The sequence below is a fragment of the Urtica dioica genome, chromosome 9, assembly GCF_054948205.1.
Source record: "Urtica dioica subsp. dioica isolate 48M chromosome 9, U.dioica_male_clone48M_v1_H2, whole genome shotgun sequence".
Lineage (NCBI taxonomy): Eukaryota > Viridiplantae > Streptophyta > Magnoliopsida > Rosales > Urticaceae > Urtica > Urtica dioica.
The window spans coordinates 26,640,083-26,652,526 of NC_142764.1; the positions used below are offsets into that span (position 1 = coordinate 26,640,083).

The window sequence follows — 12,444 nt, forward strand, 5'->3', positions numbered from 1 at the left end:
CAGAGTCAATTAATTAAATATTAGACTTTACTATTTTATTCTTGGGTATTAAATTCACTGCTGAGACTGATTGCTTTATTTTTTGGTTTTTTTATTATTAGGCATTAAATTCACTGTTGAGATTAATGGGGTTAAAGCCCATAATGAAATTTCAGGGGAGGTTTAAGTCCCTGTTGGGCCTTAATGGGCTCCGTCCCTGGTTGTATACTGTATTGTTTAGCCAACCGATATTGATATTGGGTATTCAATGTTTTCCCAATTTAATTTATTCATTTTTTTACATGATTTCATTTGTTTAATTTATATTTCTTTGTTTAGGTGTTAGACTTTATTTGTTTATATTTGTTCACGTTTGGTCTGTTTCATTGTTTGCTCAATTTCTTATTTTACAAAGAGTGATTTCCATTGGCAATTTTTATTTATTTATTAAAATGATATCCAAAAACATATTATTTCTTCATTACCGGTCCATTGGTGTTAGAACGTAATGGGAGATGAGCTTACTCAAAAAATGGTTCAAACGGGAAAGAATGATGTATACCCTTTGGTTTACCGACTTTTGACATTGGCTTTGGTTTTGCCCGTGGCTACTGCTGGAGTGGGACGAACATTTTCTGCTATGCATTTTTTGAAGAATAGGCTCCGCAATAAAATGGGAGCTGAGTTGATAAACAATATTTTGATTGTGTACATTGAAAAAGAAATATCTAATTCCCTTGACAATGAATGTATTATGAATCATTATCAAGGCAACTCGTGGAGGAAAATTGTAATATTTATTATTATTGTTTCAATGTTATTTTTGGTGTATTTTATATCTAGCTCCCCCGCTCGAGTCGCTGGCTCCGACCCTATATATATCAAAATATATAATCCTAGCACGAATAAGAAAACATAAATACTGTATGTTTTCAACGACAAAGAAAAAGGAACGACGTTTTATGATGTACAACCTCAAATTTCTCTTATCATTAAGTACTTAATGTTATCTACAGATTTATCACCATATATAGTTGCGTGTAACTTGTAAAAAAACGGTGACCAACTTTGATTCTCTCTTGTACATTTCCCTCTTCAAAAAACAGAACAAAAAACTTTTGTCCTGATTATTGGAGTGTGTAAGAGCTGCAATTCACATACAAGGTTGGCTGGTCCAACTCATCTATGGTAGAATTTGAACAGTCGTCAATTCTTTCAAATACCAGAATCAATGAATATAACATGTGAAACAAAAAAAAATGTAATTATATCAGAGGCTGGTCCCAATCTAAAGACGAGTCTTCAAATTCATCGTCCGTTCGGTGAACCCTGTTCTGAGAAAGCCTGCTCATCACGCCAAGACCTGAACACAAATTTAAAAGCATTAATCAAATCACAAAATAAATGCAAAGTATATTACACTCTTCGGGCACATAGATTTTACGCACCCGAAACTATTCTGTACAGAGAAGACCACCATCGATCCCTCGGAACCTGGTAACGATCCAGCGTTTCCTCGATATCACGGTCGTGCCTTCCTTCCAAAACGCCCTGCAGAGTTATCACCGCGTCCCTTGTTCTCGCGACGATGTTGGCTCCGTCATCGCCGCCGCGAAGATCGGACGGTTGAAAATCGCTGCACGAGGCGGAGAGAGAAGCGGAGAGAGTGCGGTGAGCGATGGCGTTCCACAGACTCCTCCTGCTGTCCACTTCCGTGGTCCGCTCATCGGCGGCTCGTTGTTCTTCTGCGCCGGACTTGTCGAGAACTAGACTGCGCAAGTACTCGGCGTTCGCGGGGCCCGTGCTTTGGACCATCTTCAAGAACGCGCTCTCTTGGTTCGACAATAGATTTTCTGGGGAATCATACTCGACTACCTGAAATAGAAAAATGATCGGTCAGAAAAGATGATCTGATCAAAATCAATGGAGCGAGAAAATTCAGTCTAACTTTACATGATTTTTTTAGGGTTATTAAGTTATATAGCCACACGGTTATAGTGAATTGAGATATAATCCACATTTCGTTAATTTCTTGTAAATAGCCAAGTTAACTTATTAACAGATTAGTAAAAGAATTATTTAATCCAGCCAAACATGTAAAAAATGTAGTTAATAGGCTGCCACGTATGCAAGTTGGCTATTTACAAAGTATTTACCAAAGGTTGGCTAATTTACAATTCTTATAGTTTAAGTGGGTTACGTAGCCAATTTTTTGAATTAAATTATATAAAATAGTCATTCGAAACTAATTGATTACCAAAATAGTCAAAATAACAAAGTTACATCGTCAAAATTTTTTTTTGACACTATTGTTACAAATGTTGACGTTGTATATAAGCAATTTATCAATTTTTAATAAATTTAATCGAGTAAAAAAAAATTATTAAAACATGATACTTACACATTTTTGTAAATTTTAGCTATTTCACTAAATTAAGATAAAGTTTAGTAATTTTGCTTTTATATTGACATTTCTCCTCAAGATTTCAATTATGTCTTAAACACGATCTATATTGAAAAACGAGGTGCTTGTTCGAGCTGTTTGGCTATGGTTTATATTATAAACCAATCGACAACCATAGAAATAATGACTTTGACTTTATTAGCTTGGAGGAAAAGCTACCTGGCCAGCCTCGAGAACGAGAATCCGATCACTGTCGATGATGGTGTTCAATCTGTGAGCGATGATCAACATCGTGCAAGACTTGAACTCCTCGCGGATCGTCTTCTGAATGAGAGCGTCGGTCCCAACATCAACGGCCGAGGTCGCCTCGTCCAGAACTAGAATCTTCGATCTCCGCAGCAACGATCTCGCCAGACTTATTAGTTGCCGTTGTCCCACGCTGAAATTCTCACCTCCCTCCAAAACCTTCCAAAATAAATTGTCATTTCTCTGTTACGTAAGCTTCAAGGCATAGTTAGTAATACTTGAAGGTACATATATATATATATATTAATATATCTATACCTGTGCGTCAAGTCCGAGAGGGCTTCGTCTGATCACATCCTTGAGATGAGCTCTCTCTAATGCCTCCCAAAGATCAGCGTCGTTGTGCTCGCAAAAAGGATCCAGGTTAAACCTCACAGTCCCTATAAACACAAAACCAAAATGACGATTATAACGGCTAGTTATAAACAATTCCACAAATCACAGTCCCCCAATTTTTTTTTCCATTAATATTCTTATCATTTTTTTTTCCATTAAATTTTTACATTCGAGTACAGTCTGATACCTGAGAAAAGGACCGGCGATTGTGGTATGATACTGAGAACCTTTCTCAAATCCGTGAGCCCTAACCGAGTGATATCACAGCCGTCGATCAAAACCCTCCCTTTCTCCATCTCCACGATCCGGAACAGGGCGTTGAGCATGCTCGATTTTCCGGCGCCGGTCCGCCCGACGATCCCGACCTTCTCCGTCGGAGCGATCCGGAACGAAAGGCCGTGGAGCACCGGAGGAAGCCCCGGGCGGTACCGGAGGACCACGCCGTCGAATTCGATGGCGCCGGAGGAAGGCCATCCCGGCGGCGGACGGTTGTCGTCGACGATCTCCGGCGCCTCGGAGTCGAGCTCGATGTAGTTTCCGACTCGCTCGACGGAGTTGAGGCTGTTCTCGGCTCGGCTGGCCTGCCTGAGAACGCCGCTGAGGAGGTTGGTGATGTTGAGGGTGTAGGTGAGAAGGAGACCCATGGACGACGCGAAATCGGTCTGGTTCTTCGTCCTTCCGTTCTGGAGGACTGCGAAGCTGGCCGTGAGCCAGATCATGATTCCGCCTAGGGTTTCGAGGCGGATTGAGAGCCATCGGTTGGAGCTGAAATTGGCGAGCGTGAATCTGATGTTGTTGTCCATGGATTTTCCGCTTATGGATGCCATTCGGTCGTACGCTTTGTAAGCTCGGATGGTCGAGAAACCGTTCAGAGCTTCGCCGAACTGAGCGTAGATCGGAGACCGAGTGATCGAGTCCATTCGTTTCACTTCCCTCGACGTGCTCTGCACAGCAAACGTTACACATCGGAGGTTTGATTCATTAGTCATTACACATTTTCTTTCATTTGCATTTTTATTCACAAAGTTACTAAATACATTGCTGAATAGCCAGTGTCTAAAATTAACTAAACCATCCAAACTTCGTAAAGTTCGAAAGTACAAAAAGTGTAAATAATTTAGATATATCGTATATAAATTTATACACATGATACATATTCTATTTACATTGTCAATTTTTTTAAGAACGGAAAAAGTATTGAAAGAACACAAATACCATATATATATGTATGATATATTAAAATGATTAAATAACTAAAATCAGTGATAAACATTTAAGTAAAGATTGGTTAAAATTATTCACATTATTAGTAGGATTCTTGTTTGTATATAAATAACAGCGTCAATATTATGGCTATTTTTTCTTTAAAAAAAAATTAAAACACTGACTGTTTTGCCTAAAAACTTATTATTATCATCGTTATTTTCTACTTAATTAGTTAAGAATGGTTGTTTTGTCAAGATTTTCATTCTAAAATGGCATCTTACGCTACACTCAGATAAAGCAAGAGTTACAGGATTTTTATATTTTATATATGCATGAAATAGTGAAAAAAAAAAAAAAAAAAACTTGCCTGATAGTAAAGATAGGCAATGTAAAACAAGATCATGAGTGGCATGATGGCCCAGAGAGAAATTGTGCTGACGATTCCGATGAGGGCAAAAGTGGAAAGAAGCTGCCACATCTGGTTCATGAACATGTTCATCATATTTGCCACGTTCCGGTCGATGTCTCCGAGGTCCTTTGCAAACCTGTTGATTATGCGTCCCGTCGGGTTCGTGTGGAAGAACACCATCGGAGCTCTCAGTATAGCCCTTAACATCCCGTCGTGCATTCTTTTCGCCGCTCGAAGGCTCGACGTTATCAGCCAAAATGAGTTTGCCAATGTCACACTCACCTAAGAAAAAAAAACACATTAATTATTACGAGTTTATAAATATCATTATTCGTTGAATTATGGAGCCTAATTCGTCACGTACACTATGAAATAAGGATCTTATATTGTTATTTGATGAGGGGCAATTTGGAAATTTTATGTGCATTGTTTTCGCCTTAGTTTTTTTATTATATGATTTTTAGGCTTTTTTTTTTTAAGATGTAGTGACACACAGTGGATGAAGCTCTCGCATTGAGATTTAACCACAATATATATGTGTATTGCTTTATTCTTTGCTTTAGAATTGGGTCAGATTACGTCCTTCAATCCTTAACATTCTTGACATACCTGTCCTGAAGAAAGAAGCCCGTAAACTATGATGTAGAAACCGGGTCTGTAACTTTTTGAACCGCTTTGCTTGGTCCAGAAGCTAAGCCATGTACTACTCGAAACTCGAAGAATTTCGGTTGATAAGTAGCAGAGAAAGAGAATCATGACCACCCACAGGCCTCCCAGTGCCTTTTTGTACCTGGAAAATAAATATGATTTTGAAATTAAGTGAAATTAGTTTAAGAGAAAAGAGAATCAATGATTCCTTAACTTGCGCAGCAAGTTATACCTCATCAGGACACTCCAACTCACGATTCCCGTTTCGCGCTCTTCTTGCTTGATCAAAACAGACTTTCCGAGTTTCCCTTTCTTCGCGTTCCTCGCGTCGATGATCGAATCGGCTTCCACCGCCGCCCCGTTGGAAGGCGGCGCCGAATCTTTTTCGTGGTCAAACTCAAAGTCTTGGTCTATATTTTGTTCCATTTTCCCTGCATTTTCCATGAGCTTTTGGAACACCTTTCCGTGTTTGGAAAGCTCGTCGTACGTTCCGTCCTCTTTGACTGTACCATCCGAGACCACGATGATTCTGTCCACTTGTGGAAGAAAATGTAACTGGTTTGTGACGAGTAGTCTGGTCTTTCCTTGTAACTCTTCCTTGATGCAGTTGTTGAACACCTAAAAGAGTGAAACTCGATACGAATTGGAATCGGAATCGGAATCTCGACAACGATGAGCTCTTTGCTGATAATGATCCGGTACCTGTTTTGCGACCCGTGCGTCTAGAGCGCTCAAAGGGTCGTCGAAGACGTATAAATCTGCATCGGAATAAACCGCTCGAGCCATCGAAATTCTCTGCTTTTGTCCCCCGCTGATATTCACTCCCCGTTCTCCTATCTCCGTTAGATCACGGCCCTTAAATAATTTGACAAGAGAAATGTAATCAAGATTGATAATCATAGCCCCCACAATTTTTTTTTTTTGTTTTCAAGTTCAGAAATCTACTCAACTGGAAGCGAATCTAGATCATGATGGAACTCGGTCACATCAATGGCTTTCCAATATCTCGTGGCGTCGAACTGAGATCCAAATAATATGTTCTCTCGGACCTGAAACAATTTGTATTCAAGCATCGATCAATGAACTACTGTGACTGCTAAGAAAAGAAGAAAAGTTACACGAAATAAAACGACTCACGGTTGCATTGAAAATCCATGATATCTGAGGAACATAAGCAACACATCCTCTCAACTCAACACTCGTGTGAGAGTGCGACATAGCCGGTAACTCTCCAAGCATCGCCGATATAAGCGATGTTTTTCCTTCTCCGGTTCCTCCGACAATTGCCACTAAGCTTCCCACTTGGATATCCAAATTGATATCTGACAAGGTAGGCTTATCCACCTGGGGAAAAAAAAGAGAGACAAAATTAGCACCAAAATCTCTGCTTAGGAAAAAAGATGCGGGTGAAATTCGACCTTCGGGTCCCACGAGAAGTTTCCGTTTTTAATGGAGATGGCCGGTAGCTCCGGGTCTAGAGGAGGGTTTGGTAGCAGAACTCTCTCTTCGGCTAAGAACAGCTCTTCCAAGCGTTGTAACGATATATTCGCGTTAACAACCTGACTTAGTAGATTCGGAAGCATGTTCAGCGGGAATCGGAGAATCGCGAAGAGGGAAAGTGATGTAAATGCCCTTGCCGGGGTCAAATCTCCTCCGAGCATCGTGAAAATTCCGAACGATATCACCGTCACCACAACAGGAATGCTGTTTAGTATGAAACTGTTGAACTGAAAAAAAAAAAAAAAAAAAAAAAACTCATAAGAAAAAAGTGCAAATAAAATATGTAGTAATATGCGTATATATGTATGTAACGTACAGCAGATAGTAATTGAGCTTTACGGAACCACGACAGCTCGTCGTCCCTTATGCTCTGAACCCGGGATTGGAAACTTGCTTCCCATGCATAGCATCTGAAAGATCAAACTCTTAGTTAATGTCAGCTTAAACACACACAAAATGTATCGACGGTGGTTTGATATGATCATACTTCACGGTGTCCATGGCTGACAAGATTTCATTCATGAGGCCGACTCTCTTGTCGGTGCGAACCAGTCCTTCTTTGGTAAGTTTTCGCATTCTCGAAAGCACGACTGTCTGTTTTTTTAATGGGCCACGGAGATTAGATGCTAAATAAATACTCAGTTAAAAAGAAGCTCTCTGTGTTGTGTACTTGTACCTGAAGAGGAACCATGAGAAGAAGAACTAGAGCCCCAGCAAGAGCGCCCACTCCTAATTGCTGGTAAAGGAGACCCATTGCTATGACTATGCGAAACGGAGCCGACCATAACCCATGAAGCTGTTGGCATATTTGCTGGAAAATAACATTGAAAAAATTATGATATGAACAAGTATTGAAATAAAATATCTCTGCTAAAGTGTGTATATACCTGAAGTGCATTAGCGTCTGTTGTGATCATATTTGTTATCCTTCCTGTCGGGAAATTCTTACGACCCTCGTGGGTTAGGCGTAGAGATTTTCTAAATATAGCAGCCACCTAAAAGTCAGAAGAGACCAGCTAGTTATTCTTGATCTTGATAACTTGTATCCCAATTAATTCATATCAAAAGTAGAGATTTGTTTATATTATATACCAGAGTAGATCTGAGCCGAAAGCCGACGCGCATCGCGTTTTGGAAATATTGAGCTTCTGTTAGGACTCCGAATGACTGAATCAAAATCGAACCAAACGGTCAGAGCACTTATTTACTGGATACACATTTTCAATGCAAGGTTGACATGAAGAACAGATTGTGACAGCATTGAACAAAAATAATCAGGCGAGAAAAAAGCTTACCACTCCAAAGAAAATTAAGAAGGCGTAAACGTATCCAATCCAAGCTGGATCTCCTCTTTGCATTGACTGCAGGGTTATAAAATAAAAATAAATAAAAAAGCCTAAGATTATTTCCAAGCTTCATAAAAATACAAGGCAAATAAGTGTTCGAAGAAAGGAACAAACCTGTAAGAGCTGATTCAAAATAACAGGCCCGCTGAACTGAGACAGATCAAACACAACCTACGAGAGTGTATAGAGAAAGTTTATCAAGTGATCAAACATTAAATGATATTTTTTTTCTTTTTATTCAAGTATGTATTGTATATTACAAATCCCACATGAAACGACCTTATTTTCTCACTCAAACTACAGAAACAAGGAGGAATAAATAAGCCATTTACCTTGAACAGGCCTGCATACCAGAACCTGCACAAAATTTTATTTTAAAGCATCAAATAAAATTAGAATGCAAAAACAGAATTATAGTCTATTGCACATAGTATGTAAAGTTGATACCTTCCTCCTAGGCTTTGATTCAGTGCCCTTAAAAGCCATGGTTTAGGCCTCTGTGACTCTTTTAACCAAGAACTCTGGAACCTACAAAAGTCAAAGAACTTAATTCATGAAGCAAATTGCAAAAAAAAAAAAAAAAAAAAAAAAGAAGAAGAAGAAGAAGAAAAAAAGAGAGTTATGTGAAAATCCTACTTTTTAATGAGCGTTTCGGTTTGATCCCAAGTGTCTAACTTCCAAACATCCTTTTCTGTGATGGGCTTTCTGTAGCCTCTCTGCATCAGAGGAGTCATCCAGCTAAAATATATTTCTGTGAAGATATACAGTCGGCATTAAATATAAGAAAGATAATTTATATATATACATACATTATATATAATACATTATTGGACAGAGAGTACTATTAATCCATTTCGAAAAGCCACTCACTAGACAACATGTTGACACGGCGCTCCGGACAAACTTGCTCTTCACCGGGCAGTGCTTCGTATTCAACATTATCGACAAACTCGGATTGAATAGGGATGTAACCGGGATAAGGATCCAAATTGGGAAGGTATACTATGAGAAGAAGCCCAAACAATGCCTGAATAAGATCACACACACACATATATATAGAGAGAGAGATTTCATCAGAATGGCAAAGAAGACGATTTCGAAGAGACGAAGGAACAAAGCAAACCTGGAAAAAGATCGTGATTATGTACATGTACAATGTATATCTGCAAAGAAGAAGAAGAAGAAGAAGAAGAAGAAGAAGAAGAAGAAGAAGAGAAATCTAAGTTGACTATATCATTAAGTACAAAGTAGACAATCTACGCAAGAGAAACAAGCGATGACTGTACTAACCCAACGTAGTAATCCTTGACCGAGAATAGGAGATTGAGGACGACGGCCTCTGCTACCAAGACGTAAATGACTCCGAATCTGACGTACCATCTGAACTCTCGAACGTATACCTTGGTCTCCAATCCGATCATGATCAGGACCGAACCCCAAGCAAGAAACTCGACCATCAACGAAGTTATCTGCTCAGAAGAAAATCGATAAAATCACGAGCTAATCCTCTCATGTCCACTTGGTTTTGTGATGGAACCACGCAATATACATGACATGGTATCAGAGTCCAAAATCTCAAACGATAACCTCAGTCCGACATAATAGGATGCAAGCACAAGCAAGATGAGTGACCCCAAAGAGCCACGAATATGCGACGACTTAACAAGGTTAATCTTCTCATTACCAGTTCGTTTTGAGATGGAACCAGTCAAGGACAGAGCCAGAAAGGCAAATTATGGGGGGGCTAATTTAAAATTTTTATTATAAAATGAAAGGGAAAAAAAGCAATAAAAAGTATAATACTTGGAAATGGTGTAATACTTGACATGATATCAAAACCCAAAAGCACAAACGATCACCGAGTCCAAAATAGGGATTTTGTCACAGTTTAATTCTAAATCAATGCATCTTTACAGCGGATAATTATATGTTAATGTGTGCATTACTAGGAGAAACATGAAAGGGACATAGAAGCGTATCATTGGCGGTAATCAATGTCATTTTTACTCCAAAATACAACAGAATGTGGGCTCAGATGAATGAGCTCATTTTTAGTGCAATTAATTGGAGACCGACCTCGAAAGGAGCGAAACCGGTCTGGCCATCGAGGTTGAAGATTGAAACTCCAGTCATCCATCTGAGGAACGGCTCGGCGGCGCTGAAACTAGCGAGCAGAGCCAGCATGTAGTTGTAGTAGTTGGAGCTGAGCCGAAACCTCTTCGCTCTCGGGTCCTTCTTGATGAGCCAAACCCGGTAGAGACAGAGGCACAAGAGGACCAAATGGGACCCAGAGACAACAATGGAGTCTATTGCACATGGTGTGTATGAACCCAATGAACTGTCCACTATTTCACCCCAAAGCCCATAGACTCTTGGCTCACAGTACCAACTCAGTGCCTCCAAACCCATGCTTTTGAAACAAACCGCTTCAGAGTTGAGAGAATAATAAACTTACCCACATCTGTGGGTTTTTTTTTCAATGTTTATGATATCCTGCCACAAAAAAACAAAATCAAACTTCTAAGCGTAGAAGAAACTTCTAAGCCTATGTATTTTTAACTAGCTTGGATTGAAAACCCATTAATCACGTTTAAAGAATGCCCAGAAATCGCTCCCAACAAAAAATCAAACCCAGAAAACAACAATATTATTCGTTAATCATATGATTCATGATATTAATGACATATTTTGTGTGTTCGTTTATGAATGAAAAACGTACGGGAACAAACAGTTAATGATGATCGGAGTCAGACGACGATTAATGTAAAGAAACGTACCTTCCTTATGTAAATCTTGGTGGTTGACTTTCTATTGTTATTATTTATTATTACTATGACCAAGTCTTCTCGTGGATACAACTATACAAGCTCTCGAGCTACAAAAACCCGCTCACTCACTCTCACTCAAATGCATGGGCAGTAAGATATGTTTTATAAGATTGCTGTACGAAGTACGAGCTCTCGAACAGAGGTTGAAAAAAAAACACGGGACAAAAATGGAAGATAAAAGGAGAAATATATAGGTGTTGATTAGTAAGGCCTCGCGTACGTCACGGATTACGTAAACAATTGTGAGAGCGAAAATATGATTCTAAAAAAAATATGGAATAATACTAAAAACACAGTTCTCAGATTTTGGCTGCTATATAGTGCTTCCATCTATATACGGCCAGTAATCTAGTGTTCAATTATTGTTTACTATAACGATGAAAAAAATTTAAATGAAGTGGGTTTGTATTATATAATATTTGTTTTGGTGGGATCTTATTCGTTTGTTGTTTACTTTCACTGGTCCAACGAGATCCGCAGCTATTTGGAGCCACAAGTTAATTGATGATAATACGGGGTGAATAAGATACGACTCCCGTAACTTTTAAAAAATAATCAAAATTTTATTTTATTAAAAAAAACTCATTAAACTGAAATAAACTAAATTAATTATTATCATTAATTTAATTTATTTAAGTGTAAATTAAATTAATTTTTTTAGTTAATTTAATTATTTCGATCTGGTAGACTAAATCAAATGAAATTTTTGGTTAAAATATTAAAAAAATTAAAAAATTAGTCAATTGCAACAAATTCTTCCATGAATATATTTTATAAGCCTATAATTCATTAGGTTTCAAATATGTACTATAAAGAATAATGTAGGGATTATTTGGAGGCAATTAATGCTATAGTACTTTCATAAATAAATAGTTTCAAGAACTCAATTCTACTATCATAGAAGAGATGAATTTTGCTTGTTTTTGTGTAATAAAGTAGATGCGGTTGACTATTAGAATAATTGATTAAATTCTTTACTACTTTATATGTGAGATTTTAAGTGGAATACCATTTAAGTTCACACGTGCAATAATTGCATTTACGTAACGTACTGCCCTTTTTTATTATTCCCAAAATAATATTACAAATTCTCGACATATAGTTGAATATAAAGTAGAAACTATCATCCAATTTTTTATTAATTGTAAAAAGAAAAAGAAATTAAATTCTAGAGAGACATGGATCAAATGGACTAAAATTAAAGGAAGAAAGGAAAAGGAAAGAGGAGTACATGATATATGTTCCTTTCTTGGCTCGATCGAGGAAGGAAATAATATCTTCTTTTTTTTTTTTGAAACGAGGAAATAATATATTCTTAAAAAAGACTTTTGTGTTCCCTCGTAATGCAATATAAAGACTACAAAATGACGAGGAAAAAAAATAATAAAAAAAAGTCAATACATTTGACTTACAAGTCTAATTTGCATTCCCATGCAATCTTGAGTTATGACAAGAATTAATGCCGATGAAAAAGACTTCTAA

General features: G+C 38.0%; 1 protein-coding gene across 1 annotated transcript; it reads right to left on the bottom strand.

The window, feature by feature from the left end:
• Window positions 1-1,038: 1,038 nt before the first annotated feature.
• LOC149386324 (ABC transporter C family member 12-like) lies at window positions 1,039-11,119 on the bottom strand. The gene is made up of 27 exons (XM_089627231.1): window positions 10,912-11,119; window positions 10,211-10,627; window positions 9,425-9,603; window positions 9,258-9,297; window positions 9,005-9,161; window positions 8,771-8,885; window positions 8,582-8,662; window positions 8,467-8,491; window positions 8,249-8,305; window positions 8,084-8,149; window positions 7,881-7,955; window positions 7,676-7,783; window positions 7,465-7,599; window positions 7,276-7,382; window positions 7,105-7,198; window positions 6,707-7,015; window positions 6,426-6,632; window positions 6,239-6,337; window positions 5,991-6,143; window positions 5,521-5,906; window positions 5,250-5,430; window positions 4,599-4,922; window positions 3,213-3,969; window positions 2,948-3,069; window positions 2,603-2,848; window positions 1,428-1,854; window positions 1,039-1,342 (listed from the first exon to the last, which is right to left on the bottom strand). The coding sequence occupies exons 2-27, from the start codon at window positions 10,541-10,543 to the stop codon at window positions 1,245-1,247; spliced, it is 4,881 nt and encodes a 1,626-aa protein (XP_089483357.1). The 5' UTR covers window positions 10,544-10,627; window positions 10,912-11,119; the 3' UTR covers window positions 1,039-1,244.
• Between the last annotated feature and the right edge of the window lie 1,325 nt (window positions 11,120-12,444).